Below are 16679 nucleotides of genomic sequence, written 5' to 3'. Positions count from 1 at the left end.
AATTGTAATTCCTATCAAGAAGTACGTACTCTTTTTTTTTTTAGAATCCAGACCTTTCGGCTTAAGAAGTACGTACTCTGAACGAGCACAATAAGGTTCAGTACAATCTGAAGGCATGCGCTCTACTTTATGTCTTTAATTTAAGGGTTGAGCTTTCACCTTTCCTCTGCCCGAATCCCAACTTGCAATAAAATGCTGAATTTCTAAGTGCATTATGGTGAGCATGACACATAAGTGAAAGTGCTAGCAAATAAATTAAAATTTAAGTAATAAAAAATAAATCTCAAGTTAGTTGTAATACCAACCATCCCACCAAAACAAATGAATGAGAATAACACATTTGCCATAGAACTTTTTGACATATATTTAAGTGTTTCTTTTTCATTTTCCTGTATGCATTGTGTTCTCCAGCCATTGTAAGTTGCAACACCAACCATTCCACCAAAACAAATGAGTGAGAATGACATATTTGCCCTAGAACTTTTGACATATTTAAGTATTTCTTTTTTCATTTTCCTGTATACAAAGTAGACAATTAGTATATTACAGGGGTCCAATGGTACCTGCTCAGGTCATACAGCTTGATTACTATCGCTAGAACCAGTTGGACCGCTTGAAAAGCCATTCAGAATGCCCATTATAGAGCACAGAGCTTGAAAGATGAGGCTTGGACCACTTGAAAGGCCAGTGAAATACCCCTAGACCGATATTTAAAGCCAGATTTCATCAAATTCGCTTCTTCCATCAAACCAATGACCCAATCGCACACAAATTATATTAAACAACACTTTAAAAGCATTCTTTATAATTCTAGTCAGTTTTCAAGTTGCAGAGAAAGGAGGAAAGAAATTAAATTTACAAAATCTACAACACCCAACCTGTTATAGAATTTGAATTTTTTATAAGTGAAGTCTTGATAATCAATTAAAGCAATATGCATCACTTTACTAGGTATATTCACATTAGATGCTCCTATAAACCTAACTTTCACCCCAAAAAATAAGTTAACTGTACCTCTTTAGAACTCTTAGCCTCATAAACAAAGAGACCAATCATTACATGTCACTTTGACAAATACAGTGACTCTCCACAAACTCCTCATCACAGTGTGCTAATTCAAGAAACAGTAACTCTTTTCCTCAGGAATCATATATCCTCACTGAGTTCCGTATTTCCTGCCTACAAACAGGGCACTTAGGTGAGGATTCACGTTCAACTGAGATAGCACACAGTTGGCAACACACTAGGTGCCCACATGGAATGAATGCAGATCGCCTTCTCCTCATCAGACAGATCACACACAACTCTCCGTCTGGAACATCTCCTGTCTCCTCCTCTGATGCAATCTGAGTGTCAGCATCGGGATTAGCAGCCTGGCTTTGTTGCTGGAGCTGTCTATTTTGCCTCCACTCTTTCCATCTATTCCAATTCCTGAAGACAATTATAAACCATGTATTGAAAAAAAATTACTTTTGATTATGATCAGATCAATGCTTTCTTTCAATAGTTAAGCTTGTTTCTCATTCGGGAATGAAACAACCAACTGAATAAGGCATTAGTCTGATTACAGATCTGAATCCTCTCCTTTTCTCTTTGAAATGGAGAGTGTCCATTTTATGGACAGGATCTTTCTGAAATAAATCAAGGGAGTAGGCCATGCCACCTCAATTAAAAGCCAACATCTCAACCCAACAACTTAACTAGAGCAACTTTAACTATGTTAAGTAAACTAAAGTAAACTAATATATATATATATAAGCCTCTGTTAACTCTGCCAGAAGAGGGTACTTATCAGAAAATAAACCTCAGCCAGATAGAGGGGAAAAGACAAGGGTGTCTAACTAAAATAAAATCAGCGAGATCTCAGATCTCCATCTCTTTGGGCTACTATCTGATGTCCAGTTCATATGGGGTGGAAGCAATGAAGGCAGAGGCATCGGCAGAGGCTGGTGGCGGCTGTGGTAGACTGTTGATGATGGTAGGGCGGCGGCTGTTGTTTGAAGCTTAGCATATGTGCTTCTTTCCCTGAAAAAGGTTTTTATTTTAAGTTTCCGGGAAAATCTGGGTTTGATTGCATATGAGATTGGTCTTTTTCTTTTTCCCTTTTTTTTGGTTCCTCTACCCTTCTGAGTTCTGAATCTTCTATTTTCCAATAGCACAAGAAACAGATAACTACTCTCTTGGTCCTAATAAATCACCGTGGGAAGCAAAACGGTGATTCGGTAAAAAATTTGTTTCTAATTCTTAGGGGCTTCACGATTGCTCTCAGAACCCATTAGACTTACCATTCATTATAGGAAAAGAAAGAATCTTTGGATCATTATTGATATTTGATAGCAGTAGCACAAATTAAATAATTGAAGGCCCTTTACCAATCCATTGTTGTTTATGGTGACAACTTTCAACATGCATTGAACAAAGCAGTAGCAGAACAAGAGTTTCCTCTCAAGTGGAGCTTCAGTCACATGAATAACTCCAATCCTCATATGAATTCCGATTAACTTTCACTTCAAGAATCACCCTCTAAGCTTGGGATAAAAAATGCAATAAATGGGCATCTGTATTTTGTATAAATTTATGGAGAACAAGCAGGTATCCTCCAACCCTTACAGACTGGGCATCAGATAGGAGCCAAAAGAAATGATCTCTGGTTGTTTGTATTTGAGTTAGATACCTTTGTGACCTTGTCTCTCCCCTCACTGAGCAGAGTTAATTTAACACGTATTTTTTTATTTTGTTTTTTTTAAATGGTTAAAAGTTGCTAGAATTAAGTTGTTGGGTTAAAATGTTGGCTTTTAAATGAGGTGGCATGGCCTACACCCTTGATTTATTTCAGAAAGATCTTGTCCATAAAACGGACACTCCATTTCAAAGGGAAATGGAGAGGATCAAGATCCCTGATTTACAGCTCTTCTTAAGAGGGATAAGACATTTGGATTACATTAGAAAAAGAAAAATGTATTGATTCTGTTTCATGCTAGTTTGAATGTCGTTAAATCTATGTAAAATAGAACGATGATATCTATATTTTAGGGGCTTATCAAGAAGATAGACAAGAATGATCTTTAGCCAGGAAAGAAGACATCAAAAGCATGACCTTTGTATTTTGGTATCTAGATTGTATTGCCCCCATAGTACATCCCTAGTGTACTTGGGTTTGCTTCTTTTTTGAATAAAATTTTTGTCACTTATCATAAAAATAAATAAATAATTTAAAATAAAAATAAAAACTATAGCATGCTAAAACTATCATACCTCATAACTGCGTAGCCAAGTATACCAATTGATAGGGAGCCAAAAGCAACACCAACCCACAAAAGTATTTTACTCCTGAAGGCAAGATCTACAATCATCTGATCCTTGGTCAAGTCAGATCTGCAAAAGACCATTGTGACACCAATTATGCCACTTAAAGCAGCGCCTCAAAGAATAGGTATAAAAATGCCTACAAATCACTTGAACAGTTGATACAAAAACAAAATTCAAAACTGAAAGTGCAAAAAGATATGGAAAACGCATATAATAATGGTATCCAAAGTGGTTTCCTGTTCTAAAACCAAGGTAATAGCCAACTGATTAGTTGACATTTTCACAGACCACCCATCATCCTCATTTACCACCTTCAAATTAACAGGTAACAGGATTCAACTCATTTAATTATATTAGAACTCCTAGATGAAGCACTAAAAAAAATCACATTATTGTCACCTGGATTTCCTTGCCCAACCACAAAACCTAACAGAGCTCATTCAAGAATGATTCACTTACAAAAAGTAAGGAAGATCCTTGCATGACTTGATCTCAGGAATTCCATTTTTAAAACTGCACATGCCAACAGCAGTAATATCCTTTCCTAATGGAAGGATTTTCTCTTCGTCAAGCAGACCAACCTTCCAAAAAGTAACAGGTAATGGTGTCAAAACATTTGCTATAAAAATGACAATATCACAAAAGCCCAAAATAGATGGAAGTGCAAAATGAAAGACCAAAATTGATTTTTCAATACAACATAAAATCAATTTTATTGTGCACAAGTGAAGAAATATTAGATTTTGATTTACCAAACTCACAGGATATTCATGGCCAAAAAGTGCCTGAAGGAATGTATATGGAGAAGCAGCAATAGGCTGCAGTTGATGAAAAACTGTTGTTAGAGGGAGGGGATGGTTTGAGCCATCCATATTCACAACAACAAAATCAGAATGCGGCCACCGACCACCATCAACCAGAACAAAAGGAACCTGCAAAAGGAAACAAATAAAAGAGGCAAGGCTTCATTATCACAAATGCAAAAGAATAACAGATGAAAGGCCATAAGTTTTATTCAACCAACCATAACAAAGCAAATTCCTCTCCAGATACATGCACATTAGAGAAAAGCCATGGGAGGTTATGCCAAGCCCAAATATTTGGAAATTACAGGAAACTACCATGTAAAAACACACCAACGTCCAAAAATAAACAAAATAAAATAACAACTTCATCCGAGGCTAGTTGGCTTTTCCAAACCACTAGATTGGCCAGCTAAGCCTTCTTGAGGGTCTTAGGCTAGCACTGATTCCCTGAATAAGCTTGCAGATCCCATTCTAGTGCTTGGCCAATCCAATTAGATAACCTAGCTGACAACAAATCATCTCTAATATCAAACCAACACCTAAAGATCATCTTGCAACAGTATAACAGTATATTCAAATCGGTTACATCACAACCAAGCAGTTTTTGGAAATAGCATTCCCATTAATAACACATACATTTAATATAAATAAATACCTAGAAGCCTTATATATATATGTGTGTGTGTGTGTGTGTGTGTGTGGGTGTGTGGAAACTTAAAACATACATTTGTAACAAAGTATTGTACAACCAGTAAATTAACAGTTAATTGCTATTACAACAAACAGTTCAACACTACTATGCCTTTATGCGAGTCAAAGTTTCAATAGTAAAATGATACATTTTCATAAACTAACAAAGATGAGATATGAATTTAGATCTTAAGCTTTTTCTCTTTAAAATTTTTTATGATTGGATGCCAGCTTTAGGCTCTTCTTCTCTGTGTTCATTATTAGACTTGATTGATCTTGGTACTCTCAAAGGTTGATTTTCCTGTTCCCATGTATATTCCCCGTGTACTTGGGCTATTATTTCATCAATAAATTTTGTTACATATAAAAAATAAAAATAAACAAAATGATGAGCTACGAATTTACCACTCTTATTGAGCTTGATTCTTGTTCTCTCCGGGATCTAGCAAATATTGCGCGTAAATCAGACGTCCATCCAAAAAAGCCCTTCCATTCGTTGTATAAACACTTCATCACATACAGTAAAATCACATAATCAATACAAAAGTACTTTCACAACCCAGCAAATATTAGTGTACCAAAACTAGAGACAATGGACACAAACATTAAAATAAAAAATAAAAAATGCAAAGCTTTTACTCTTTTAAACAGCCGACAGACATTTCTTATCATGGAGAACACAAAAACACATTGCTCTCAAAGTATAAGTAGAAAAGCTAATCACCTTAGGCAATCTACATTTTTTCAAAAAAATTGAAAAGTATAAGCAAAAGAAGATAATACCTTGATGATGCTGATACCCTTAATTTCATTTCTTTTCACATTAATTTGCAGTAAAACAGAACTAGGAACGTTCCTTTTTATCTAACATAGTTTCAAACTACCATACAATATCTCTCCCAACATGTTTCTTTTCCTCTGGTTTTCTCCACATTCTCAGTAACCAAGCAGAGTATTAATAATTTTAAAAATATTAACAATAATTCCACAAAAGGCTGAAGTAGGAAAACACAGCTCTCTGAGCTCCCTAACACAAATTCATTTGAATCAAATTGTTTCCTTTCATATTGCCACACTTTCTTAGCAATCAAACATGCATCACGTTAAATTTTAGAAACAGAAGCACTAATTATTAATACAATTTTTAAATTTTTATAAAAAAATTACATAAGGGAAAAAAAAGGAATTTCCTTTTCATCTAACACAGTTTCAAATCACAATTCAATCTCTCTCCCAAAATCTTTGTTTTCCTCTGCTTTCCACCATTTTCTCACCAACCAAACAGATCATTAATAAATTCAATATTTTAATAAAGAGTTTTAAAGAAATCAAAAAAGAAACACAATTCCAATGGGCATTGCTCTTAACCTCCAACAACTTCAGTGAAGATTATCCTAATCCAAAGTAGGTTGTTTGAAGTTCCAACAAGTCAACATGCTGACGAAGTGTGTTGTTGGCTGCCTTCTGTAGGTGGGGATGTTTAGCTTTCATTCTGCCACTCAAGATGCAATTAGGAGCAAGAAGAAGCCTGTTTTTAGTTTATGGAGTATAATTTGGTTACCCAGATTTTACTTATCAAAAAAAAATTTTGGTTACCCGATTTGGTTTTAAAACGTGCCATTATCATTAATTGGCTGTAGAAGACAGATTGGCAACTAGTAATTTGGTTCACTTAAAATCTCAGCTTATTTCACCAGAAGCTTATGTACAGCTTTATAAAGCCTCACTTTTTAGTGGGTAGAGCTGTTCTTTTACTCAGTTTCATTTTTAAAGCAAAATAAGCCAAGAAAAAGAGGATAGAATGAGGAGGTGGGGTTGTAAATTATAGTGAGAAGGGCAAGACTTAAGTACAGTACTTAGGTGTTGTTCCTTAAATTCCCCTCTTAAGATTCTGTCATGTGGATTTTTTTCTCATAAGATGAACGTGTATTTTTTAGTTAAGTGGTCACATGGCAGAATCTTAAGAGAGAAATCTAAGGAACAGCACCTAAGGTACTGTACATAAGTTTGTCCTGTGTGAATTCAGCAGGAACAAAATAGAAACCTACAAGAAGAGTTTGGAAGCACCTGCTTGTCAAAATGTCTACTTGTGACAGAGACATTGCAGCAGGGATTAGGTGGTGTCTTGGCTTGCTATTCATCTAAAAGGTTCCAAGTGAAAGCAAAGATTCTCAATTCCACAATGTTTGATGATAGAGGTGGAGTTGATGAAGCAAGTTCAAAAGTATAGAACTCTATTCAATCCTGTAGTGTGTAATGATTATGTTTCTGATATCTGTTTAAGACCTTGCACTAGTGTACTTTGTTACATTAAATTCTAGCATAGTTTCAGATTACCATTCTATGTATCCTTTTGAGAACAACTTATTTAGCTTTTTGCTAAAAGTATGCTGAAGTATACTTGATTACTTTTACTTAGAAAAAGTGAAGTTTTAAAAAGCTATACATAGAAGCTAAAAAAATCAAAAAGTTGGCCTATAAGGTGGTGCCAAACAAACACTATATCTCTTCCAATATGTTTATTTTCCTTTGCTCTCTCACTAACCAAACAGAACTTTTTTTTTTTTTAATAGAAGAGCCCATTTGCCTCTAACCGGTAAAAACTACGGGCAACCTGACGCCACCCACAAGAACCAATTGCAGAGTAATCCAAGACCTTATGTTCATGCCCAAGAGCATAACTAAAAAGAACATCAATTCAACATATAATAATGGAGGATTCTCAATTAATATAGCTAAGCTCCTCTTGTGCTGCATCAGCCACCTGTTTCCCACTATTCCCCTTCATTTTTTTAGTTCTTCCTTTCCACATTATTCCCCACTACCATTACTCTTCCTCCAATCCTTCCTCTCCCTTTTTTTACTATACTTCTCCCTATCTTCTTGACTAAGTTAGTCTACTTCTAAACTGGCTTTTCCTAAATTCCTAATTTATTATCTTCAGAATCTTATGTTATCTTAAGCAAACTTCATAGAAAAATTTATACATTTTCTTTTTATAATAGGGCTTAGGGGTTTTTACACATTGTAATTCCATTCTTGAATTTCATACTTCTATGAGCTTTTCCGTTTGATTCATTGTATAATTTGAGTTTCTTTGTATTCATCATCATGAACATGAAGTAAATTCTTCATATCAATAAAGTTAATTACTTATCAAAAAAAAAGTAAAACAAACTAAACACTCTAAGGTCCCAAACACGAATATTGACTTTCTCAGCAAGCAAACACAAATTTCAGAAACAGAAACACTAATTAATTATTGATAACAATAATAAAACCAAAAAAAAAAAAAAAAAGTTCGTTTTCCTTTGCTTTCTTCTACTTTCTCACTAACCAAACAGACTATTAATCAAACAGAAGCTTCTAGAAGATAAATAAATAAATAATTAGAAAATAAAACGCACCGTTTGAGTTCGTTGAACGATGACGGCTTTGTCACCGGACTCTTGAGATAAGAGGACATTAGGCTTGAAGGTTTTCCAACTAGAATCGACGGCCGATTTGGCCTCGACGGTGCCACGTAGGACAACGAGTTTCTGATGATGATGATCGGACGGCTGGGAGGAGGAGGCGTCTCGGTCGTCGTGGACGGCGAGGATGGAGCGGAGGTCGGACACGTGGACGACGGAGGGAGCTTTGAGGATTTTGTTGAGGGAGGAGGAGGTGGCGGAGAATTTGAGGAGGGAGCGCACGGCGGCGTAGGCTAAGGCTATGCCCAAGACGGCGCCGTCGAAGGAAAGCGCGAGTTGGGAGAGAAGAGAGGCTAGGGCTTGTTCGGGTGAAGACATTTGGCGGTTCGTTAGGGGTAGTCACATTCGGTTATGTGTATGTGAGAAAAACAGACAGAGAGAGAGAGAGAGAGAGAGGTTTTGGAGAGTGAAGAGAAAGTGGGGAAGGGGGAAAGTACAGTGATTGTGGAGAATGGGGGAGGGCGTGTTTGGCCAATTAGAACGAGGAACGTGAGCTTTTTTCTTCTTCTTCTTCTTTTTTTTTTTTTTTTTTTGAGATAATTTAAACAAATGGAGCATACTTTTAATAATAACTTTTTATTATCAAACTAAGATACCAATCAATTTTTAGCAAAAATTGAATCATAGATCTTTTATTTAATCATTAGAGACTTTATAAGTTTAGTTAACTGAAACCCACAAGCAATGTGGGTTTTATTATGACTAGAGAACGTGAATGACAAAAACAAAGTGGAACACTCTCTTTTTTTATTGTAACTCTTTATTGATATACTTTTTTTTTTTAGTTTATTACTTAAATTTAAATCTCTCTTCTCTATTTGTCATTATTGTTATGAATATCACATCCTCAAAATCATATTAATTGTAATGAACTCACGAGACTACTTAACATATCTAAACAATCTCTATTCAAATTTTGCGATTTTCTTATATCTATTTAGATATATTCTTAGTTACTTGAATAATCTTTTTCCTCAAACGAAAGTCAAGGAGATATGAGATGTCACATTTTTACACTAAAAAATATATAAAAAAAAAGTTATGATGGTTAAAATTGCCTCAACAAATCCCAATTTAAGTAGTCTTAATACATGGTTACACAAATCCCAAGATTGTCACATCATCATAAACAAAACTAAGAATTCCAAATTCTGAAAGCTCAATCGATTAGCTAGTATCATGGTATAAGTTACCTCAATGGATCGATTGGTGTCAAGCTATCTATCAAGACGGTAGATGCATCACTAAAATGAGAAAAACTTTGGGTAGTTTGATCATATCTTCTAGTAGTCTTTCTTGAATATCTTCTAGAAACTATATACTAAGACTTAAATACATAAAAAGTGCGCTCTGACTCAAATTTGCCAACATACAAAAATATGACTCTAATAACACATTATGACATTAACTAATGAAGTATTGCCAGGACTTTTCTTTTCTAAGGACAATTAAATTCAATGCATCTATGTGCTTGAATTTAATTAGAGAATCTAATGTAATGTACATAAAAAAACTATATCTAAGATTTATTCTTATTTTAAATAATGAGTATCAGTTTCTTGTTTTCTTAAAGAAAAATAGTTAGGGTGATAAGTCTTTATGCTTGAGCCATAAGTTGATCTGAACTTCATCAATTATACATACATTCATATATGTATATATTTATTTATTTTTCTTAAACGTATAATCAACTTCATGCAATTTATTTAAAAGTAATGAAATTAAAACAAATGAATAACCACCTAGATTTGTCTATTTATAGCATTTATGTTTAAAAAGACATCCACTTAAATTTAGCTATACTGAAGTGAACTAAAATGCTACATTAATATGGCTTAACAAAAATGCAGTAACAATAAATATTATGCTTAATATTTTAGATATTTGAGATTTATATATTTTTTTAATAAATTTGGACTTATATTAGGTGTTTTCAACCCAAACACATTCTTTCCCATTATGTAAGTGCACAAAAATATATTGAAGTGGACCAAAATGAATCGAAGTGACCTAAGTTGATGAAATATGACCAAATGGAACAAAGTGGACCAAATGGACAGAATATGACCAAATAGGAACAAGGTAGACCAAATGAACCGATTAGGACGGAAGTCAACATAATGGATGGAACATGACCAAATTGGACCGAATAGGTCCGAAGTAGACATACTAGACCGAACTGGATCAAATAAGACAGAGTGGACCAAAGTGGACCGGATAGAAGTAATGTGAACTAAATAGGACTAAAGTAGACAAGATGGACCGAATAAAACGGAAGTGGACAAAATTGACAGAATGGCCCCAAATACGACTGAAGTGGATCAAAGTGGACAGAATGGACCGAATAGGAGTAATTGGACCAAATAAAACCAATGTGGACTGAATGGACCGAATTAGACTAAATAAGACCGAATGAACCGAATTGGACCAAATAGAACTTTAGTGGACAGTATGGATTAAATAGGACCGCACATGACCAAATTGGACCGAAGAGGACAGAATGGACCGAATAGAACCAATGTGAACCGAATAAGACTTTTGAATATTTATCATTTTTATTGCATTTTTAGGGCTCATATTTCTAATGTTTATTTTAGTATTTTCTTTGTATTTTTTTTAACTCAAAATTAAAGAGTTTAATCCAAATATAATAAAATTTCATACTTTCACCCAAAAATGAAGAAAAATGAATTTTTGAGCTAAACTTGATAAGAAAACCTACAAAAAGAATCAATTTAAGGCCTAATTAGTCTAAAATGGTCTAAAGGGGGGACCAAAATTGACCGAGTGGACCGAATTGGATCAAGTGGAACAAATTGGACCGAAGTAGACCTAATTGGACTGAATAGAAATTTTTTTCATTTTTAGGGAGAACAAATTATCTTCAAAAAATTTAAGAGAAAAAATTATACATTATATTACAATATAAAATAATTATTTATTCTCACGCAACGTGTGGGTCTACGACTAGTTGTTTTAATTCTGACTCAATTAGGTAACACTTATCCCCATTGAACGTCTATATAAACTGGGTTATCTACTCACCTGTGGGTTCTAATTAGCTTAGCTGATAAAATTTCTTGTTGTCGAATAAAAGATCTATGGTTCAAACCTCCGCCTACACCGAAAAATCAATTGGTTTCTTGGCCTGATTAATGACAATGAAAAGCAATCATTGTGAAGCAAACTTCATAGGTTAAATTCAATCATATCTGTCAAAAATAAATCAAATGGGTCACCTCTGTGATTTTTTAGCATGCCATTAACATAAACTAAAATTACCTTTTTTTAATTTTTTTTTTTTTTATTTGGCTTAGACAACACACTTAACTAAGAGTCTTGTAATTCAATTGGTAGGCACATTATAAGGTTTCTAAGACATCTAGAATTCAAAAACACACACTAAAATGAGGCATAATTGGACCATTAAGTTGCAAACTAGCTAGGGAAACTATTTTTCAAGCTAATTGATTTCTTATTAATTCAAAAAAATAAAAAATGCTCCAAGTTCCAAGTACATAAAAATATCTCACTTCTAATGTTTTTGCTGCCTAGTGTCTTCTTCTTCTTGTTTTTATGTTTTTATATTATTTTTTTTCCCCAGGTCTTCTTCAAACTAGGTATAATGTCTTTTCCTGCAACCCAAAAGTTGAAATATTAAAATCATATTACCTTCGTGGGGTCATTCAAATAGCAAAAGTTAGCTCCAAATATGTTTATAGCTATTTTTTTCAACTTATTATAAGATAATTTATAAAACTATATATGTGTATCATTTAAACAAGTCACATAATCTATATATATATATCTATATATATATATATATATATATATATATCTAAAAGTTTAAGCGTACCATTTATTGTTACTACTCTTCTGTTAAGCAACATTAGCGACCACATTATCTACCTATTTCTAACCATAATGTCCCTTTTATATTTTCATCTCTCCACAACTTTCAATCTTAATGTCACTCTTCATCTATCCCTTTCTCTTCTTTTTATTTTTATTTTTACATCAAATTCTTTTCTTCTTCTTCTTTTTATTTTGACTCTACTTAGCCTCATTCTATTACTATAAATATGTCATTCTCTCTCCCATTCTATACATATTTTCCCATGTGAAAAAGGTTATTACTCTCTCTTTCATGTTTTATTTTGTGTGAATTTTTTGTTTTTTGTATCTCTACTTTAGATTGATAAATTTATGTATTCTTTAGAATTCTACTTTGGGTTGATGCAATTTGCTTTTATGTTTTTAAGTTATTATCTTTTTTTCTTTTTTCTTTTTTATGGTTGTTAAGTGTTATCATATTACATATAAAGATAATTTACAAGAATATAAAGTTATTCTCTTATATGGCATGGCTTGGATAATTTGGTGTTTGACTAATCATGACTATATTTTTTATTCTGATGCTTCTTCTTCTCATTTTATTTTCTATTTCTCTCCCGAAAAATGTGATCTCTCTCTCTCTCTCTCTCTCTCTCTCTCTCTCTCTCTCTCTCTATATATATATATATATATATATTGATGCTTCTTCTTCTCATTTTATTTTCTATTTCTCTCTCGAAAAATTTGATGGCAACTTTACTTTAGTTGATAAATCATTTTTTTTATAATACTATTTTGGGTTAATATGACTTGGAAATGGTTTCTTTTTAGTTTTCCATCACAAGTCTCTCTCTCTCTCTCTCTCTCTCTCTCTCTCTCTCTCTCAGCTTTTGTTTGATTTTTTTTTTTGACATGATACTTAGTTATTTTGGAAATGAGATTTTATATTTATATCAAAATACAATCTTGGTTATGTATTTGAATGTGTCTATCAACTATTAAAATCACCAAAGATGAATATTTATAGACTATATTTTTTTTTTAATTTTTCATTGATTTATTGTTTAGTTATAACATCAAAATTAAATTATATGAATATGTAAGCTTAAAACTGCCTAAGATAAATTTGTGCTCCTTGTTCGGCCAGCCCTGACAATTGGTTGGTTGCTGTTACTGGTTCAAATCATTCTTCTATGTGCTTGTTTGGTTTAAAGCCTATATATATATATATAGTCAAGATTTTAAAAGTAGAAAGTAAATAATAAAAAAGAATAATAATGTAGCCAATGATGTGGAGGATGAGGAGGCTCAACAAAAGCATAATAACAATAAATGCAATATAAAGATCCTGTTAAATGCAATTAAATCTTAATAAATAATGTCTATGTAGTCTTTTTTTTTTTTTTGGTTAGATCATGTTCTCTTTACGTTGTTATACAAATTATTTTCTTTCATTTTGATAGGTGAAGTGTTCAATTTTAGACATAAAGTATACTTTTTTCTACATATTATTTTAAATATTAAATTTACAATATGGTCTCTTAGAAATATCTGGGAAATATGCAGTTTCAATCTCATGTATTCATATTAGTAAACAATACCCAATCAATAGTTTGAAACTACCCTTACAATAAGAAAAATTATAAATATGATAATCTCTCTTAGGAGAATGAAAATTTTGAATAATATATTTGAAACTTAAATAAATTAGTTGTATAGGAAAATATAATGCAAAATAACATAATTTAGCAAAATATGGACCACCTAAAAAATTAATAATATCAATCAAACAAATCCAAACCATAAAATGATGATATATTTTGTGAGATAGATAAATGAAAAATAATTTTAATTTTTTTGGAGATAAATTATTTTCCACAAAATTTAGAGAACAAATTATATATTATACGATTTCTAAAAAATAATTATTTATTCTCACGTATTACATGGGTCTGCAACTAGTTCATTAAAAAAGTCATATAATTAAAACTACACACTTCGCAGTATCTTTTTAATCACCATATTATGGATTGAAGCACAATAACTGCAAGCATATTTGAATTTGAAATTTTGAAACCAAACCTTTTCTGTCATTCAAATATATGTTGCAGTTTTTTTCATACATGAATTGGAAGTTTATGGAATATAAATCCTAACTTCACGCATTAAACTTAGAGCAACCAAAAACTGATTGGTATTTTGGTCAGATAATAAAAAACTATCATTAGGAATAGCCGCCATAGGTTGAAATCTCTCCCAAAAAAAAAAAACTTAAGAGCAACCTAAAGCAAATGATTTTATCGATTCATTTACCAATTAGGCCCATCAATGTTATTCTACAAGATAGCCACTAAACCATTTGGTTCATATAGTACTTATGCCTCTCCTCAACAAGATGCTATCTCTTGTTACAAATGTATGATATATGTGGATTTAGATACAAATATATCATATATAGCAATCTAGGGTATTGCACTTGATCCAATTGCTCTCATTTATCTCACAAAATATTTTTACTTCTTCAATTTTTAACTTTTCGTTATTTACTTCTAATTTATATTCAATGGGATTGAAAGTTGCTTTTTTCAACTCTCAATTTTAGTTATTGAGAGCAATTGAACATGGCGCTCAATCCCACATGTAAGAGCATCAGCATTGAAGAGGCCAAACCTCTCCTCTATGCCAAATTCCACAGTAGCATACCATTGAGCCCCAAAAGAGAGCTCCATTGAATGTTGGGTTCTGGAACAATTGCAAAAAAAAATACCATGGAGCTACAGTGCGATTCTAAACATAGAATCACACGATAGCTCAATGATAAATGTTATATTAATATTTTATTGTAAATATCAGTCCTTTCTCTCTCCACGGTCTCTTATCTCTGTCTCTCCATCGCTACACTTGATCTCTGTCTCTCCTTCTGCTCCTGCGTGAACTACAGTCCTAAACTTCTTCTTCGAAGTCGTCCCTACATACCCACCACTCCCTCCACTTGGATTCGACACATCATCTTGCTCGTCCCTACTATGTCCCCCACCGCCACCCAAAGTCGATGGCAAAGCCTCTGCTGGGTCGCCACTAGATACCCAGTTGGGGTTCGATAGTATTGCAAGAATTGATGGTGGTGTGGAACCATGTAAGCGTCGCTGGAGGCCACGATAGCGGCAAAGGAGATCGGAGAGTTGTGTGGGTTTCTGGCGGTAGTGGGTTTGTGACTGATGTGACCGTGGGTCAGGTGGTGCGGGGCAGCAGCGGCGGCATGGGTCGGTGGTGGGTTTTTGGTTTTGATTTTGTTTTGATTTTGATTTTGGGTTTTGGGTTCTGTGGAGATCAGAGTTTTGGGTTGGTGGTTTGTTGGGGTCCGGTGGGCGATCAGCATGGTTGTTGATGGTGGGTTTTTCTTCAAATTTTTGTTTTGGGATTGTTGTGATTTGCTGGGCTGCTAGTGATTTTTTGTTGTGATTTTGGTATGGAGCTACAGTGCGATTTCTGGTAGTTGTTTGATTTGGGTGATTTTTTGTTGTGATTTGCTTGTTGTTTGCTGGGTACGGGTTTGCTAGAGGATGAGGCCGGTGCTAGAGGTTGAGGGAGAAACAGAGGAAAGGAGGAGAAAAAGAAAAATAGCAAAGAACGAATTAAAAAAGAATATTTAAATAAAATGGGAAAAAAATAGAGTTTTTGGATGTTGGGTGTATTATGAAATGGTAGGGTATAATTGATAAAGTAGTTTTTTAGATGGTAAAATATGATAGAATTAAAAAAAATCAATGCTGATGTTCTAATGGCCATTCACAATAGGAGGCTCCCATGATCTATGGGACCCATTTGTTGGAAGAGAGCTCGCTGCGTGTATCTAAAACAAGTGATGATTACTCCTTCTCAATAACATGAGTACCAATGCAAATTGCAATGCAACACCTTGAGGGCGTGATACTCTAAAACCTTAGGCCAAAAAAAATAAAAGAAAAAAAGTTTACTACATGACTAATGTCCCTGTGTATCACCACTAGCTTCTATTTCAGTCCTTAGCAAGGCCCAACTGTATCAATCATCATTTTAAAAACACATTACTAACTCAAGGCAGGATGGGTGGCCCTGCCTCCATAACACTTTTGAGTAATGGTACAAACTCAATATGTTTTACAATTTTTTCACAATTGTTGATATGGTCTATTGTGATCTATGCAACGTCATTTAAGATGTGGTTCAAAGCAGAATATGATGGTCCAAAGAACGGAACTTTCACAGGACCACCTGTGAAAACCCCAAGTCTGGTTTTGCTTGCTCATGACCGTTGTTACTAAAACATTGTGGCCCCATACAAATAAAGCCTAGACCGATAGTCTGTTGAACTAGGCTCATGTGTGCCACAATATTCAATGGTCCTGTAAAAACCCCAAGTCTGCAGGTTTTGTTTGCTCATGACCGTTGTTACTAAAACATTGTGGCCCCATACAAATAAAGCCAAGACCGATAGTCTGTTGAACTAGGCTCGTGTGCCACAATATTCAACCTGTTTGACGCATCCAGCTATAGGAGCTGATCAGCGAGTACATCAAGTTGCACT

General features: G+C 33.8%; 1 protein-coding gene across 3 annotated transcripts; it reads right to left on the bottom strand.

Moving 5' to 3' along the window:
- Nucleotides 1-780: 780 nt before the first annotated feature.
- LOC142634152 (E3 ubiquitin-protein ligase SPL2-like) lies at nucleotides 781-8722 on the bottom strand. 3 transcript variants are annotated; one of them, XM_075808436.1, is made up of 6 exons: nucleotides 8213-8722; nucleotides 5211-5312; nucleotides 4062-4241; nucleotides 3769-3890; nucleotides 3256-3375; nucleotides 781-1431 (listed from the first exon to the last, which is right to left on the bottom strand). In XM_075808436.1, the coding sequence occupies exons 1-6, from the start codon at nucleotides 8594-8596 to the stop codon at nucleotides 1140-1142; spliced, it is 1200 nt and encodes a 399-aa protein (XP_075664551.1). In that variant the 5' UTR covers nucleotides 8597-8722; the 3' UTR covers nucleotides 781-1139. The 3 variants fall into 3 exon arrangements, with proteins under 3 accessions (XP_075664551.1, XP_075664553.1, XP_075664552.1); XM_075808438.1 differs by having other exon boundaries at nucleotides 781-1419; XM_075808437.1 differs by having other exon boundaries at nucleotides 4071-4241.
- Between the last annotated feature and the right edge of the window lie 7957 nt (nucleotides 8723-16679).

This window comes from Castanea sativa, chromosome 5 (assembly GCF_040712315.1).
Source record: "Castanea sativa cultivar Marrone di Chiusa Pesio chromosome 5, ASM4071231v1".
In the NCBI taxonomy this organism is placed as follows: domain Eukaryota; kingdom Viridiplantae; phylum Streptophyta; class Magnoliopsida; order Fagales; family Fagaceae; genus Castanea; species Castanea sativa.
The sequence above is the reverse complement of the archived record's forward strand: the minus strand, read 5'-3'. Positions and strand labels throughout refer to the sequence as shown.